At 46.0% G+C, this 18,538-nt stretch overlaps 2 protein-coding genes across 3 annotated transcripts in view; one reads left to right on the top strand and one right to left on the bottom strand.

Annotated features, from left to right (window-relative positions):
* sfmbt2 (Scm like with four mbt domains 2) overlaps positions 1–7,446 on the bottom strand; it is a 36,567-nt gene extending 29,121 nt beyond the window's left edge. For both annotated transcript variants that reach the window (XM_056276962.1, XM_056276963.1), the window contains exons 1-2: positions 7,336–7,446; positions 640–836 (exon numbers count right to left, since the gene is read on the bottom strand). In XM_056276962.1, coding sequence (XP_056132937.1) covers positions 640–742 — 103 coding nt within the window. In that variant the 5' untranslated portion in view covers positions 743–836; positions 7,336–7,446. The remainder of the gene's footprint in view (positions 1–639; positions 837–7,335) is intronic.
* Positions 7,447–10,351: 2,905 nt separating this feature from the next.
* Positions 10,352–18,538, top strand: part of tmem110l (transmembrane protein 110, like) — a 28,650-nt gene continuing 20,463 nt past the window's right edge. Inside the window, exon 1 of the mRNA XM_056276062.1 lies at positions 10,352–10,799. Within this exon, the coding sequence (XP_056132037.1) occupies positions 10,622–10,799 (178 nt within the window). The 5' untranslated portion in view covers positions 10,352–10,621. The remainder of the gene's footprint in view (positions 10,800–18,538) is intronic.

The raw sequence follows: 18,538 nt of genomic DNA, 5'->3' as shown, positions 1-18,538 counted from the left end.
GATGAGCTACTTTCTTGTAGCAAGGTGTCCACAATAAGCTACTAGCATTCTGGTTTTGGACGTAGTGGCACAGGTTTTCTGGTTTTGTGTGTTATTGGTGCTCAGAAACACTGACTCAACTTTAGTCGTTGACGGGAAAATCTGTTTTCATTTTTTGATACTGTCTTAGCCTGTGTTTTATGTGATGACCTATAATGATGACGTTAAGGTGCAACGTGACTCAGCCGTTTTCTTCATGATCGCTCTCACATGCTTTTCTTAAAGCCTCTGGAAACAAACCTTCACAACCACAAAATGTGACGTACTGTAGGACGAATGTACGAGCTTGCAACAGTTTAGCGGTACAAGCTATGAAAACTCAGCAAATAAATACGGATTAATATTAAGTGTTGAAGAAAAACTGCGGTTTTAGCAGGCTCATCGGTTCCGGTAAGACAGAAGCTGCACATCTACCAGCACAAAGAAAAACATTCCTGTTTTGCTTCTTTATCTGCGACTCCATCACAGCAGTCTGTTCATCTGATAGGAGCGCTATAAAAGGCAGAGCAAGCGAGCGAGCGAGGGGAGGGCACGGCTATAAATCTTCAGACGCAAGCCGGGGAACCACGAGGGGACCGAGACGGTGACGCTTCTCCTCACCTGTGTTCAGCTCTTCTTCCTTGCCGTTGGTGGACTGGTGGGATTTCCTGGCGCCGGCAGCGGCGGCGGGCGCCAGCGGCTGGTCCTGGGTGCGAGACTGCATCCTGCGCCTCCGCGTCCCCTCGTCAACGTTTGAGCCTTCGACCTGTCGTGCGTCTCCGCTCTCCTCTCTACCGCATCTCCAGCTTTCCGCGACCCTTTGACACAGAAAGGATGACGACATATATTTACCCAGTGAGGTCAAACAAAAAAATGGTCAACTTTCAGCGGTTACTTTTCAAACCCAAACTTCAGTATGGCTGAAGCCGAGATGGAGGGGGGGGTCGAGTCCTTTTCCACTGTCTGACTCTGACCTTTGCCTCCAGTGTGTTTGTGTGTGTGTGTGGGTGTGTGTGTGAGTGTGTGTGTGCATATTGCCTGCAGACCAGCTGGATTTGCATTCCACTGCAAATGTGTACACCCAACCGGGGTAAAACAAAGCAGAAAAACAGGCTTGACTTAAGTGAGGCGTTTACCTAACAAATAACTGTCTTGAAAAGATCCAGGGGCACAAATTTGAAAAGGGAAAAAAAAACCCTGCAGTATAAGTTCACATCAAAGATTGTTAACATGTTTTGTCATGCAAGTGCTGCACATCTACCAGGGAAACAGGTGAGCAACTTGTCCGTCTTGCACAATACTGCAGGGATAACTGCTGAACTCAGTGTGATTATGAGCTTGAAAGAGTACACACAAATTGCAACCAAAAAAAAAAAAGGGTGAATGGTTTTTTTTTTCAAAAGCAATACATAAATTGTTATTACAAACTGGAAAAAAAAACCACAAGATGGCAAATCAACATATTGATCCGGTGCCGGACTTGCGACAGAGCGACACAATGGTGAGCAAGGGCAGCGCAGTCATCAGCGATACAAGGCGAGCGTCGTCTTCAAAACAACATTAGCTTGTTTGTCTTCTGGCGTGGCTGTTTGTCCCCGGTGACTCACTGTGGTATATGCCCACCACCACCCCCCGTCCCTCCCCCGTTAACCTGGCCATCACCGGGCAGCAGAGGCACAGAGACACCATGGCACTCCACAAGAGACGCTACAGCCCTCCACCAGGCCCTCCATCAGAGCCACCACGGCCCTCCACCAGTCCCTCCATCGGAGACACCACGGCCCTCCACCAGTCCCTCCATCGGAGACACCATGGCCCTCCATCAGTCCCTCCATCGGAGACACCACGGCCCTCCACCAGGCCCTCCATCAGAGACACCATGGCCCTCCACCAGGCCCTTCATCAGAGACACCACAGCCCTCCATCAGGCCCTCCATCGGAGACACCATGGCCCTCCACCAAGCCCTCCATCAGAGATACCACCACGGACAGCACGCACATTCACAGTAAGACTGTCCCAAAAACAACAGGAAATAGTATCTTCACCCAACAACTGCCTAATTGGATGCACATCAGGAAGATGAAAGACCAAACCACCATTTAAAAAAAAGGAGGTGAAAGGTCATCCACGGAGGGAATAGAAAACAATATATATATACATATATATATATAATCCAGCAATGTGGCTGAAGAAATAATAATGTGAATAAAATTTCATCTCTTCATTCAATGCTGTGGAGTTCCCTCTGAAGTTGTTTGGTGCTCTAAGATTAGTACACCCCCCACACACACACCACCCCCCCCCACACACACACACATACACAGTTTGTATGATGACCCACTCCTGCACACATCATCATGTGTGTGTGAAACAGAAAACAAGACGAGTTAACTTGGCTCATGTGACGCTCGCTGTCCTCTGGCCTCCCCTCTCTCTCTCTCCCTCCCTCTCTCTCTCCCCCTCTCTGGTGATCAGTATGTGATGCCGCGCGACTCTCCGCCGCCATCAGGCTGCATGCAACCACGCTCCAGACCTCTGCACGTCTCATGAACGCCCATGGAGAACCAGCTTACAACTCAATTGGCTGCAAAGCCACGTGAAATCCCACCACAGGCCTTTGCTCCATAGGTGTCATATAAAAGCTCTGAAGGAGACTATCTGGAAACTGGACCGAATAAAAATAAATAATGTGACTTTTGTCATAGCAAACATTTTCTACATTCACCTTATAGAGTTTGGATTTAGCCTTTCAATTGAATGTGCTGTACTCTTGTAATGTGCACGTCTGCATTTAGACAGGACAGGGAACCACCGACAGCCCTTCCCGTGATGAAAATATGTGATTTTAGTGTTAAAAGATTTTGTTACACTTGATTACTGAATCAGAAAAGTTGCATTTTGGGAGAATAGCGTGTTCCCCTGAGCCGAGCGGCACATTTTAATGTGGCATTGTGGCGCCGGGTGTTGTGGGGCATGCAGCAGATTGGCCACCGGGGATTAGACCGCTGCAGAGAATTAATCTCAGACGCGGGCCGTCCCTGTCCTGGTCTCAGATTTGAGAGCAGAGGCGGGTTTGTTATTGATTAGCTTGCTGATGGGGCGGGGGGCCTCCACCCTGCCTCCTCCTAAAACCCATCTTACGCTAAAGATTTAACGAGGATTTTGCAGATTAGCTGCCGCTGCATTTGCTTGGGTTGTACTGCATTAGCCGCTAATACGTTCCCATCTTTTAGTTCCCCATAAGTGATACCCCCCACACACACACATTGGTAATAAGATAACTTGCATTCTTCTGCTTAAATTCCGTTTTGTAAATCATTAGTTTTGCATATGGAAGATGTCAAATGGAGGCTGTCTATTCATGCAACCCTTCTGTCGTCTCCCGGGTCAAAATCACCCATAACGGCAGAGAAAAGTCTCTAAATTATCTTTTTTTTTCCCAACCTGAAATTTGGTGACTTTTCCTAGAGTGACCACAACATTAGAAAAAGTGAAACACTGCTTTTGTTAATCTTTCCGTGAAAGCTGTACACCACTAGGGCACTAAGGTTTTCTTCGGGTCGTGTTTTGACCCTAAGACATGTCTGGGTCATGTTTGACCCTATAGAAATGAGCGGTGTCCGCTGGTTAAATGCAGCCTTTCTGCACCGTGCAGAGGGAAAACCCAGATAGCCGCACAGTTTGTGATAAACAACAGGTTGTTTCTTCGTGCAAAATAGATTTGGGGTTTAAAATTAAATCAAGTCGCTTTAATTTAGAGGTGTAATGGAGGCGGCTCATAAATGACCCTTAGGACAAGGGCAGAATCCCAGACAGCATCTGGATGTGGGCCACTTCAGGCAATGATGCGGCACTGGTGGCCTTCTCCTGGCCCTGACATAATGCATGTGAGCCTGAAGTGGCCCACATGTATAATAACAAATATGGCCCAAATATGCCAAATCACATGTGGGCCTTTTCTGGCAAAGATGCGGTGCTCTGGGCAGCATGTGATCTGGATGTGACCCCTGAAGTGGCCCGTGTGGTAAATGGTGACTATGGCCCAAATATCACAAAACAAATGTGGGCCACCTTTGGCAAATATGTGGCACATGCGGCATTGCTATGGCTTGGTTCTGGCCCAGATCTGGCAAACAGAAGTGGACCACCCAAGTGCCATCATTCCATGCGGTATGTGGGCTGGATGAAAGCGTCGGGTGTGGGACGGGTCCGGGCCACAGCAACTTTACTATCCAGGACACAGAATGTGTGGATAACACGAGTTAAAGGAGAAGGCCGCTACACACGAGGGATTGGGACACTGTAAAAAGAGTGACGTGCGAGCAGATTAGACTAGAAAAGTCAGCAGAAGACAACAGGGAAAGACCCTGTTATAGACCAGCATGCATCTCTTCACGCATTAGAAAGTTTTATGCACCATATCGTGGTCTGGGGTCTGTGCTCCCATGGACCCTCTTTCCCTCAGTTATGGTCTTTTAAGGCTTGCTGAATGCAATGTTTTTCATAATGCTTGTTTGATATCTTCACCCTGCAACTGCCCAATTGGATACACATCAGGAAGATGAAAGACCAAACCCCCATTAAAAAAGAAAGGAGGTGAAAGGTCATCCGTGGAGGGAATAGAAAAAAAATTATAATCCCGCTATAATAATAATGTGAATACAATTTCATATCTTCATTCAGTGCTGGAGTTCCCTCTGTTACCTACGGGCTCAGCGACAGACCGAGTGACCTCAAGCCTCCGCATGCATTTAGCACCAGAAGTAAGAACCTTATGGTGGCCAAGTGGCGCAGGCTCAGACGCACGAGCCTTGGCGTGTGGCATGTAAAGGCCCACAGGTGTGGAGCGAGTTAAGCGAGGATTTGAAAATATCCCCATCCATACACACCTTTAATGAGAAATGAAAACATAAATTAATTCAGAAATACACTGCTGACTGATACACTAAAAACTTGCTAATTATAGGGCTAGGAATGGAGATTCATTTATTTTTGTAGGTTTTATTTCTTTTATTTTTCTTTCCTCTCATGTCTGTTACTCTTTATGTAAATTACTTTGCTCAAAGTAGGGGCCCCCCATCCATAAGCGCTGCTGAGCTTCTTTGGGGTGTCCCTTTTCACACCATCTTGTGCATTACAGATGTATAAATTGTATTTTTTTTTTAATATTTGGTTGAAATAAAGTTGATCGATCGATTGATCGATCGATCGATCGATCGATCTCCGGTGGACTTCCTTTGCCTGCAGGCTGTGTGTGAACGACATCAGCCAGTAGGGATAACCTGTTTGCGCAGAAGCTTTTTACACACACTTTTGTGTTTCTGAGGGAAAACAGCGTGTCTATATATAGCTGCTGCTCGCACAACACTGCTCATCGTCAGCGCACAGGCAGGCCGTGCAGACCTACACAGCCTGCAATGTCAGTGGCTTGCCAACAGACTCGCAGTGTGCAGCCTACAGACACGCAGGAGGAGTCCGGCCGAGTGCATAGCCGTTTTCTGGAGAAGTGAACTCCTTCCTCGTCTCCTTGCCTCCGAGGAAACCTTCACGGGGAGGGATTAGCGCGCGGTGACCTTGTGTCGTCGGCGCGACGGGGGGGGGGGGGCTGTACCGCGCGCGGCTTCCTCTGGAGGTAACGCGCAGCCAGCCCCCGAGTCCGGCGCGAGAGAGTCCGCCGCCGGTTCCGTGATGTTCGGGATGGGGAGGGAGGGGGGGGGGTTAATCTCGTGGAGGAATTCTTGGGGAGGGCGAGTTTAGAAACCCCGGATTTAGCAGCCCGCTCCGCCAAAAATAAATAATTAAACGGGCACGCGCGGTTTAACCCAATTAACAAGTTAAACGGTGGGAAACGCAGCTCGTATAGCCAAACAATGGACGTGGTCGCCCACAGTCGTCGCCATAGAAATGCGATGGCGAGAAATGATCCAATCATTCACCTTCCGGGGGGGCCGTTTGTCTTCTCTCTTTTTTAGCCGAAACCGCTGACTTTAATAGCAGCAGCCGCTCCGTTTTCTCTTTTCTTTCTTTCTTTCTTTCTTTTTTTATTTGGTGTTAAAGTGAAAGAGGAAACGTAAAGAGTGCATGAGGAAGATGAAGCTGTGGAGGGGTGTAGTCCTTCCCAGCTCAGCTCAGCGCAGCGAACTGTGTGTGTGTGTGTGTGTGCGCGCGCGCGCGCGCGTATGAGAGAGCAAACGAGAGAGAATGTTTTTGTGTGTGTTGCCGTGCGCGCAGGTGGGCACGCGGGCGCGCGCACGCCTGCGCGCGTCACCGGCGTTTGGCACTCGGCTGATGTACTTTGCACACTCGAAACTGCAACGGAAAAAAACTCCCGCGGAGCCGCCAAACGTACGCTGCCAATTTAATTCATTAAAGCTCGAGTCTGTGCACAAAAAGAAACGGAACGCGGCCCGTTATCTCGCGCCGTTGTATTTTTTCCTCGGTCAAAGATTTCACGTGCAGTTCTTTTTTCTTTTTCTTTTTTTCTCTCGGAGAAACACGCCGACCCCGCCATGTTGGAGCGCTTTGACGTTTTAGCAGAGTCCGGCGGCCCCCCCCCCCCCCGTGCCTTTAACGCACCTACCTACCTACCTACCTACGGTGGGGAACAAATGACTCACCTTACACTCGTCACGACCCGAGTCTAATTGAATCTCAGATTGACGACTTTGTTTTCGCGCTTGAGCGGAAAGCCAGTCGTTCGCTTTAAAAGAGAGAGCAAAAAAAAAGAAGCGATAACGAAACGGCACAAAAATAAATTGGAGGAGCCAGACGGACGAGTGTACTGGGCTTCTTCTTCCGCGAGGTAAAAGATGTTATTTGGAACTGCCCACCACACACCCACCCCCCAAACCCCCTCCGCCGCCCCCGCCACTCGCAATTTAATTATATAATACAAAAAAATGTGCAAAAGGGCACGCGCCAAAATATAAAAACAATACAGCAAAGCAATGATATCGAAAGTGCCACGAGTCAAGCCCCCCCCCACACCACCACCACCCCACCCACCCCCCCTCCCGCAAAGTGAAAGCGTAATTGCGGCCGTAGCACACTTTGGGGCAACTTGGCTGGCGGATCGCTCCAGCGGCCCCCGTTTCTGGTTTCCACGCGAACCGCCTCGCTCGCAGCACTTCGAGCTTGTTGTGTTTTTTTTTCTTTCTTTTTTTTTTTGGAACCAGGAAAGAAAAAAAATAAAAACTCTCCCGATGCTTATTTTTCATCCGCGACGGCTCGACCGGGCCCCGCGCCCCCCCCCCCGGTCCGCGAAAACCTCCCCCCCTCACCCACCCCCCCGCCACGGAGAACGTCACCTGTCTTACCTTGACGAAGTTTCTCCTCTCGTCCGATCCTCCAGACCTCCTTTTTTTCTCGTTCCTCTCTTCCCCCCCGTTCGCCGAAAGCGAGCGACGTTTTTCAGCTGCTGCACTCGGCCAAATCCTCCTTCCAATATGGCATCTCTCGACTGCGCATGTCCGAAAAATCTTGAGATATTTTCAAGCCAACTCCTCCACTGACCTTTAGTGCACGCAAAATTTCTTTCGGCTAATTATAAATAGAATAGTGAAGTTCCCTACCCCCACCCACACCTCCCCCTTTTTTCTTTTTTTTTGCTCTTCTGTGACCGTAAATACTGAAACAACGCTTATATTCGCAGCTAGACGTTATACACAACGTAAGGCTGCGTTATTGTCGTGGGCACTGAAGGTTGCCCCCCCCCACCCCATGTAATAGAATTAGCCAACAAATATATTGAATCAGCTCAAAAGAATTTGGCCGCCTATGTAACACGCAGCTTGCGCGAGAGGAACATGGTGAAATTGAATTTAATATCCTCTATACCGAGAACGGGCTCGCGCAAATCATCTTAACCAACGAGCGAAGTCCCCATAACCATATATATACAGTTCTGCTTGTTTGCAAACTGTTTTTTTTGGAGCTACATAGGCTGCTTATACCCAGTTACACATGAAATGTTATTTGTGGGCCATTAGTCAAATAAATTGAGAACTGGTCCGTTGTGGAGAAAGCCCCAGTGTAATGTTCTCACAAGCTGGTGTGTTCTGGTGTTTTCCCATTTTGGGAGACATTGCGTTATAGCTAACCTATAAATTAGGCCAAATGACCTTTCCATTTAAAAGCTAAAAAAAAGGAAGACTAGCAGTAGGCGTTGACCACTTTTGGGTTCATTTTTCTGATGCAACGATATTTTCTGATGTGTCTCTTGTTCTTATCTACCAAGAGAATGGCACGAGTATAGATATGAAGAATAGAATAGAGAAAAATAGATTTAAAATGAATGATTGCAAGAGACATCAATTGGAGAAAGTGAGATAAATTATTTTCCCTTTTTCTTTACAAATCCAACCTGGGAGACTTGCGAGTGGAGAAGTAATAGGCATTAATAAATGATAGGCACTGAAGACTGCCATCAAAGTGACGCCTGTGTTGTCGTACAATTTCAACAGTTGTCATTTTGACCCATTTTTGTATTGAACCGCTGGGGAGTTTGGCAGTTTTGGCAGTCATCAGTCCTTAGCAGTTTCTGATAGTGTAGGTCAGCTCTTATCTAGACCAACACTGCCCCCTATTGGTATGGGCGCGTTACTCAACTCTGGAAACGCGCCAACTACTCACGTCTCAATATCTCATCACTTACATTTGACACAATTTAAAAAAAATGCACATCAGGGAATCACACTCTACTGATATTTGTGTGATCAGCACTGCAGCCCCCGTAGCCCGGAGAGCCCAACCAAAAAAATAAAAATAAAATAAAAGTGATGTCACTCTAACTCTCAGTGCCTCCAATTCATTGAGATGAGATTATCGGCTGTCCTGAGAATGGCGTTAATCATCATACCCGTCGAAACTATATGCAAAGAGCCCCACTCGTCCCATCCCATTTCACTTGAGTGGTGTTTTGCGGAGGGAGCCTCTGATGCAGCAGATGGCGGGAAGCGCCGCGGTTCGTTAATCTGGACTAGGGATTATCCCCACAACGTGCGCTGCCTCCCCCCCACCCCCCGCACCGCACGAGGCTCGGGGGCCTGTTTGGTTGTGGCCCTCCGCGATGACGTCACCAGAGGAAAGCCTTCAGAATCAGAATCAACTTTATAGGCCAAAGTGTGTTTATGGCGTACGAGGAGTTTGACTCCGGTTCACAGCAGCTTCTAGTACTGTTTACAGTTATCACTCGCAACAAAAGAAAGAAAAAGAAAGAAAAGAAAAAGAAATAAATGGCATAATAAATAGAATGCCGGAGGTACGTATGTACGCACAACACAGGTATTTCACTACTATACAGAGTTTTGTTATGGCTGGATAATTAATCGTTTATTACGCTTAAATATTACATTATATTGCTTATATGTTATATTATACGCTAATATTATAATTTATTGTGCTTATATATTATAGTATATGCAACAAATAGTCTATATATGTATTTATTATATATTATATGCTATTTAAATATAATATATACTTGTGTTATAATAATTATAACAACAGTAACGAGGTGTAAGCAGTATACAGTAGCTGTGTGTGTATTTACATGCGCAGTGCACATGGTAGATGTGCAGGTGAGACGTGTTGACCAGAAGGGGCTATTTACCAAGTGTCATGTTTACATAATAAGCGTCTATTATTGCACCATGGCTGTAAAGTGTCCATGAGGGAGATGGCCTGTGGGGGGTGGGGGTGGGGGCTGTTCCTGTGTCTGGTGGTTCAGAATAGTCTGTTAATCCAGAGGGTTGTGGTGGGGGGGTCTGTTTCCGGCACAGTTGCTCGAAACGCGCAGGAAATGTAAAAAAAAAAAAGAAGAAGAAAAAAAGAGCAAATAACCGAGGGAGCACGAGGAGGACTAAAGAACAGTAGATGAGAGTGGAGCGCACAAGGTGCGCACGGGACTTCGTAGCGGATAAACGGATTGAAAGGCCTCGCGTGCGGGTATTGATTTAAACCTATCAAAGTGAGGGGGAAGCGACGTGCCTCCTTGCTGCCCGTGTTCAATTTCAACCCTGATTTTGAACTCATCCCGAATCACGTTCTTAATTGATTTCGGACGGGCTTCACCGACCATCTTCCCATGTAGCCTTCCTCATATTTAAGCCGCCCCCCTCCCAAAAAAATCCTCGTTTAATAAGGATGTTTATAATCGCTAATGAAGGTGTACAGCTAGTAACTGTGGCGTCATATGCAAATGATGCTTCAGTGTTTTCGTTTAATGCTGTGAGGTGGTCCACGACCCCCCCCCATCCGTAAACTGTCCCAAACAAAAGGCTTGCGCTCCGCCGGCGGCCACAGGAGGCCGGTGACGTGACCGGTGACGTCACCGGTGTTTTCTTGTCAGGTCGCACGCGGCGGGGGGAGCGGGGACGTCGGATCTTCACTTTGGCGACTTCAGAACGTTCGATGGCGGGCTCGGCGTCGGCTCTCGTGTGCGGATGACGCTGCGGGGGGGGGGGGTCTCTGCTTTGTGTTTTTGCCGGGAGTACAGGAGAGGAAGCCTCCTTTACCAGCCGAGAAACTGCATCCCTCCCTCCCTCCCTCCCTCCCTCCCCGTCCTTTTGTCTCTCATACGTGTGTTTTTTAAAACTCGTCGACATGGACGCGCCGGGCCGGGTCGGCGTCTCTCTGGTGAAGCGGCTTTTTGACGACGTGACGAACATGTCGGACGTGGTCCAGCCGAACCCCCGCGGCTGCGACAACGGAGCGCTGACGGACAGGTTCGGCGTGCTGATCCAGGGGCTGCTGGCCGTCGTCGCCTTCAGCACCTTGATGCGTGAGTACCTGTTTACTATCGAGCGCCCGGCGCAGTTTGGGCCGGCTTGTGTTCTGGTTTAAGACGCTTGCAAACAAAAGACGAGAAAAGTGGAAAGAGAAGCGCGTCAACTTTCCGGGACCACCCCGCGGTCCACGTGGCAGTTTGTTGACGTGATGCGCCTTGCTGCTTAAGTCTTTTTAGACACGAAACAAAGTAACGTTGGGCTTATTCTCCGCATGCTGACAGCCAAAGATAAACGTCGTTTAGAAAGCGAAGTCTTCATGGAGCTGTCTCTAATGGGAACCTGAGAGGGCATGCTTTGTAATTAAAGAGGATCCACCGATGAGCCAAAACATTATGACCACTCACAGGTGAGCCGAATAACGGTGATCGTCTCCGAACATAGGGGGCGCATGTCAAGGTTCCGGTAGATTCTCCAAGATGAGTTGGTAAGTGAACATTCAGTTCTGGTAGTCAACGTGTTGGATGCAGGAGTAAAGACCCCAGCGACTTTGACGAGGGCCGAATTGTTATGGCCGGACGACTGGGTCAGAGCATCTCGGAAACAGCGAGGCTTGTGGGGTGCCCCCGGCCAGCAGTGGGGAGTACCTGCCGGCAGGATGGACAAACCCCGTTTCATTTCGGTGGTTTGTGCACCCCACATTCGTAGATCTTTTTTATTTTTTTTATTTAGATAAACAAACTGTATTTTGAATGCAACACTTCCCAAACATCTGCCAGGATAAGATGGGAGGCATTCAAGGCATTTATTAGAGGCCAGTTAACTCGTTTTACCAGCTCACAAAAAAAGAGTGCCCAACTTGAGATGAAGACATTCGATGAGAAAATAAAAACTAGAAACGGATATCTACCAAAACAGGCCTAGCTCTATGGATGCACATGCCAAACTACTCTACTTAAATCACAGTATAATGAACTGTCAGCTAACAAAGCAGCTTGTCAATTTAATGAGACTCAAACAGCCCTACTATGACCGGGGAGAAAAGCCTGGGAGGCTTTTAGCATGGTGCATTAAACAGCAACAAACAGAAAGGTCTAACTGCATTGAAACTTCACACGGTAGAACTACTATAGCAGACCCAACAGAGATTAATGGGGCCTTCAAGGTCTTCTATGGGATATTGTAAAGCTCTGAGTGCTCTTCCAGCCTGGGTATCTGGACACAATTCCTAAACAACCTTAATATTCCTGGAATTTCTGAAGAGGAAAGTAGAGCATTAGATGGAGAATCAACAAAACTGGAAATTGCAGAAGTGATTGGCTGTATGCAGGCTAGAAAAACAGCGGGTCCAGATGGCATCCCTATAGATATTGCTAAAAAAAATTCAGTCTAAATAACTTTCCACCCCTTTTGGAGATGGTTCAGGAGTCCTTCAAGGATGGTCTTCTCACCACATCCATGAGGAGTGTGAATCACATTACTTCCAAGACCAGGAAAACCAAACACAAAATGGAAAATATGCACCCAATTAGCCTCTCAAATTCAGATACAAAAATACTTTGCAACGTTCTCGCGAGAAGATTGGAGGGCCTGCTTCCTCAGGTGGTGAGAGAGGACCAAAATGGATTTATTCAAGGTAGACAGGGTTTTCACAATGTCGGACGAATGCTCAATATTTTTACACAGCCAGAGAGGGGCGACAGACATGACCTTCCTCTCACTTGATGCAGAGAAGGCCTTTGACCATGTTGAATGGCCTTATCTGTTTGAGGTACTTACCCGCTTTTGCTTTGGGGATCCATCCATCCATCCATTACCTGAACCCCTTATCCTGCTCTCAGGGTCGTGGGGATGCTGGAGCCTATCCCAGCAGTCATTGGGCGGCAGTTGGGGAGACACCCTGGACAGGCCGCCAGGCCATTGCACAGGGCTCACACACACACACACACACACACACACACACACACACACACACACACTTTCATACCTAGGGACAATTTAGTAATGCCGATTCACCTGACTTGCATGTCTTTGGACTGTGGGAGGAAACCGGAGCACCCGGAGGAAACCCATGCAGACATGGGGAGAACATGCAAACTCCACACAGAGGACGACCTGGGATGACCCCCAAGGTTGGACTACCCCAGGGCTTGAACCCAGGACCTTCTTGCTGTGAGGCGACCATGCTAACCAATGTGCCATCGTGCTGCCCGGCTTTGGGGATACATTTTGTAAATGAGTTAGCTTGCTTTGTACTGGCCCCACTGCAGAAGTTTTGACCAATAATGTGGTCTCTAAACCTTTTAACATCTCTAGAGGTTGCCCGCAAGGAAGTCCTTTATCACCATTGCTATTTATTCTTGCAATAGAACCATTTGCTATAGCGGTGAGGATGCATAGTGACATTTATGGAATTCGAGAAGGTCATTTAGAACATAGAATCCGCATACTGATTTGGCAAAATTTTAAGTTGGATGCCCTTCTTGACACAACCACTAACCCTATGGACGGAGGCATAGGTAAAGTGCTGGATGCCATCCCAGTATTCATGAACTTGTGCCCATGCCTGTCGCATAATGTCGTACCGATGGAAACTACAAAATCCGCTGTGGCGAACCCTGAGAAACAGGGGATAAGCTTGAAGAAGAAGAAGATTTAGAACATAGAAGAGCGCTCTTTTCCGATGATTTAATCTTGCTCGGAAAAAAATCTAAACAGTTCCACCCCCGCACTCCAAAAACATTTGAAAAAATATCTGGATACAAAGTTAATCATTCAAAATCATCTATAATGTTACTTAATGACCTAGGAAAATTGCCATGTTTAAGATTCTATTTTCAACCCAACGGATAATTTCACATCTGGGTATAAAAATTGCCCCTGAGGTGAATAAGATCGCTCAGATAAATTATGACCCAATTCTGGAAGCTACTACCTCATCAGTAGAACGTTGGACATCGTTACCTATCTCAAAGATTGGCAGGATAAATATTCTAAAAATGAACCTACTCCCTAAATTAATCTATTTGTTCCAGAATAACCCCCTGCCCCCTCCCTCATCTTTGTTTACTAGAATTAAGAAATTGTTTACCAACTTTATTTGGCAAAATAAACGTTCCAGACTATGTCTATCTTTATTATAACTACCATATGACCGAGGAGGCCTTAAATGCCCAAACATCCAGTGGTATTACTGGGTAGCTCAACTGCGGTCCATCATGTTTTATTTTTCACCTAATTGGATGGATTTAAAATCATGCTCTGTTACGGTTGCACTTGTATTTGTATTCAGCAGATTGCAAATACCTGAAAGAATACAGATGACCTTATTGTGTTGAATATGACTAACGTTTGGTTTGACACTTCTAAATATTTGAATATAAACCCCTGCTGGTCACGCTTCAGTCCTATTTGGGGTAATGTTAACTTTAAGCCAGGGAGATGTGACTCAGGATTTCGGTTATGGGCTGAAAAACAGTTAAGGAGAGTGCAAGATGTGTACAGTGAAGATAAAGTACTTGTGTCCTTTGCAGAAATATCAACTATATATGGCATTCCAAAGAATCACTTTTTCAAATATCTTCAACTTAGGAAAGTTGTATCCTCCTCTCTAAACCGTTCATTAGACATGCCTGTCATTTCCTCATTACAGGCAGCAGTTACTGCTAAGACAAAGATTTAATTTCATCTTTATATGGCTTGTTTGAATCTGGGTCTGATAAATCCTCGCCAAATCAAAACTGAGATGATGGAGGGAAGATACGGATGATGAAATCTCTTTAGAAGACGGGAGTAAGACATGTAGGAAGGATCAGAGGCAGACGCTCAACAGTAGCTTGAAACTTACACAGTATAAATGGCTGGTGTGTACATACAGAACTCCTGTTAAGTTTAATGACAATATGCCTGATACCCGTACCAAGTGTAACGAGGCAAGAGGGACACTACCACTGTATACGGGAATGTCTGAAATCCCTTTGGCTAGGTATTATTAATGTGATTGATCAGATTTCATCAAAGAAATTACCGTTGGATCCTAAGCTTGTTATTCTGGGTATATATCCCATCAACCATCACTTACAAAGCAAAGAGTTTAAATCATAGACATATTGCAAGCTAAACGTATAATTGGGCTTAATTGGGAAAATGTTAACAGGCCAGAATCGGAATGTGGATTAAAGATATGGCTTAAAACATGTCAGTGGAAAAGATAACATATTCCATCCATCCATCCATCCGTTATCCAAGCCGCTTATCCGAATTTGGGTCGCGGGGTGTTGGAGCCTATCCCAGCAGCCATTGGGCGGCAGGCAGGGAGACACCCTGGACAAGCCGCCAGTCCATCACAGGACACTTATTTTTACTTGTTATTGTTAATTCCTCTATGATTGTTATATTCTCAAACTCCTTAATAGACGATCCTTCTTGCTCTTAAAGGCGAATACCGATGAATTTATTAATTCAGATGTGTTACACTTCGGTGTCGAAACAGTTGGATTAATGTTTCTGCCTACAGGTAGTTTTACTACTATTATTACTGTACACTACTATAATATTGCTTGAGAATCACATATCAGACCAAGGTAACATGCTAAATAGTAATAATAAATTGCAATAGGAAAAAGCAATTCAAAATAAAAAAAACCTGTCTGGCTAGTAATTTTTTTCATCTAACGGCCCCCTTGGCAGGTAAGCCAAAAACGTATATAACGTATAGTGTTGGATGTAAAGCAAATATTTCTGATGACATCTGGAGACTTTGTATGTGCTTCTTAAGGCATAATGTTAACGCCGGTAACCTGACTCAGCAGGAACAAGCTCTGAGGAAGTAGTACCATCAAGATCTTCTACACTGACCTAAGATAACCTTTACTTTACTTTATTCATCTATTTACTTTTTATTTCTAAAAAATGATTTTTTTTTCTATATAATTTTTTTTCTTCCTTCTTTTGTCCTTTAGTAGATAGGGATGAGTTATGGGAGGGAGAACGGCAGGGAAGTGTTTGCTGTGTTTTCAGAATCGGACTCGGAAATACTTCATAATCCCCGAGGGGAAATTGGGTAATTTATATAATTGTTATTCATTGTATGATCTGATGTGATTTGCAAACTATTCAAAAAAAAGAGATGGAACAATGGAACCATTAAAAAACTGTAAACTCCGCGATGAAACCTGATAAAGTTGCTCTCTCGGTGTCATTTTGAACCCTAGCTGTAAAATTACACAAAATCTATTCCTTTCCGAGCCTGTGTTTGAGATAATAATAATAATAATTTATTTGTGGGCGCCTTTCAGAGCACTCAAGGACACCTTACAGAAGACAGTAAAAAACAAGCAGCACTGTATTAGACAGCATGACATCAAAACAAAGCAGGGTAGACAATAAAAAGTTAACACAACAGATAAGTATAAAATCATCATCTGCACAAAACTCAGTGAAGCGTGGATCAGACTGAATATGCCAGTTTGAAAAGCTGCGTTTTGAGATGGGATGTGAAGGTTGAAAGAGAGTCGGTGTTGTGAATGTATTGTGGGAGAGAGCTCCATTGGCGGGGGGCAGAATGACTGAAGGCTCTAGACCCCATGGTAGTCCAGTTCTAGACCCCATGGTAGTCCAGCGGGCCGATGGTGTTGTGAGTTGGAGAGCAGAAGAGGATGTGAGAGTGCGGGAGGGCATGTGGATATGAAGGAGTTCAGGAAGATATGAAGGAGCTAGGTTATTAAGGGCCTTAAAGGTGAGGAGCAGGATCTTGAAGTCAGTACGGTATTTAACAGGGAGCTGATGGAGCTGCTGCAGAACAGGAATAATGTGATCTATGGAAGGAGTTCTGGTAATGATACGGGCAGCTGGGTTCTAGACCAATTGAAGTTTATGAGGACACTTGAGGGGAAGACCAAAGAGGATAGAATTGCAGTAGTCAATACGGGATGTAACCAGGGTGTGAGTGAGTATGGCGGTGCTGTTAGGTGTGACGGACGAAGACGATTAATAATACGTAGGTGGAAGTATGCAGACCGAGTAACACTGTTGATGTGAGCTTCAGAAGATAATGTGCTGTCCAGGACGACACCCAGACTCTTAACCTGAGGAGATGGGGGAACTATAGGGTTGTCAATAGTCAGAGAAAAACTATCAGGTTTAGCCAGAGTAGATTTAGTACCTACTAGGAGGACCTCAGTTTTATCACTACTATGTTTGAAGAGGTGGTATGAAAACCAGGATTTAATTTCTAGCAAGCAGTCAGAAAGGGATTAAACATTTGATTTTGAACTATATATAAACGCTAAACAAGAGTTAAAGTCTTCTTTTTGTTCATATGTACAAGGGCAAGACGAGCTATAAAATGATGAATTCAAAATGTGTATCTTTAAATCGAGGGAGTTGATTCGGGCTGCCGTCGGAGTCTGTTAAGTGGCTTTTTTTTTTTCATGAATTCTCCATGATCACAGCAGAGGCTAACGCTGACGGACATGTTTACTGGCTGCAGGGGTGATTTAACATGATGCTGCAACCTACTGCCTGCTTTTCAGGGCTCTGATAATCAGAACTTCCCGTACAGATCCAACCACGGGGCCCCCGGAGAGAATTTGCCAAGCCAAGTTATTCATAAGGCACGTTGCTTTCGGGGTGAATAAATGTTGTGTTTGGATGGGACTTGGTGTTGACTTGAACAATTCAAAGTATGTCCGTTGCTACTGAAAGGAATATTGAGGCGTTGTACTGTGTGACACGCACAACTTAAGCTATGCATGTGTGTCTGTGGCCCAGGAAGTATTTCGCCGTGTGGTTTTGCACAGGTCCGTGTAGCCGCTGTGATTTTTTAGCAGCTGATTCAGCCACTGTCAGGTATTCTAAAGTAAGGTCACGCTGGAAGGGGGAGTCGAATCAATGAGCTCTGACCTCCACTCAGTTACTTATTAGTAGAACAATCAATACTCCTACCTTTCTCTCTCTCTCTCCTCTCTCTCTCTCGCGCTCTCTTTTTTCCATTATGCATGTAGTTTATACGCGCGAGTGTTCGTCTCGGTCAAAACACAGATGTTTGTTCAAATTGACGCCACATTTTTTTATATGTGCAGCTTGGCATCGAGAACCCACAGCCGAGCTCTCAGCGATGGCATGCTGAGCCAGATTCTAGCACGTACGGCGTATTCCTCTACCAGTCTTTTGTTTGGAGCACTCTTCCTCGAGGCTGTTTCACTCATTTCTTACCACTGACTTGATGTTATGTCTGTCCTCTTATAATCTAGACAGACTTTGGTTTGTTGCAGAGACGGCTCTCCAGCCGCCACTGGAGCTAAATGAGAGTCTTACAATAACAATTGTATTTACAATAACAGAAGAAAAAAAACCCAGCTTATGTCAGCTGAAAGGTTCTCAGACCAAACATGGGAGTTACCCCATTCTCCTTGCAGAGAAACCAGCCCAGATACACAAAACTGCTGCTGGGTTTTCTTTGTATTGTGTGCGAAATCACGTTTTCACGTGGTGAGTCACACTTTGTGACCTTGTGAGACACAGGGAGGATGGAACAGTGGGAGTCTGTAAGCCGGTTAGCCTTGAGCCACCACCAACAGCAGCTTGTTGGCACGGCAGCCCAGTGGTTAGCACTGTTGTCTCACAGCAAGAAGGTTCTGGGTTCGGACCCCAGGCCATCCCACGTCCTCTCTGTGTGGAGTTTGCATGTTCTCCCTGTGTCTGCGTGGGTTTCCTCCGGGTGCTCCGGTTTCCTCCCACCATCAAAAAGACATGCATGTTAGGGTTAATACTCCTGCCTGTACCCCTGAGCAAG

This window comes from Lampris incognitus, chromosome 3, assembly GCF_029633865.1.
Source record: "Lampris incognitus isolate fLamInc1 chromosome 3, fLamInc1.hap2, whole genome shotgun sequence".
NCBI lineage: Eukaryota > Metazoa > Chordata > Actinopteri > Lampriformes > Lampridae > Lampris > Lampris incognitus.
The sequence above is the reverse complement of the archived record's forward strand: the minus strand, read 5'-3'. Positions and strand labels throughout refer to the sequence as shown.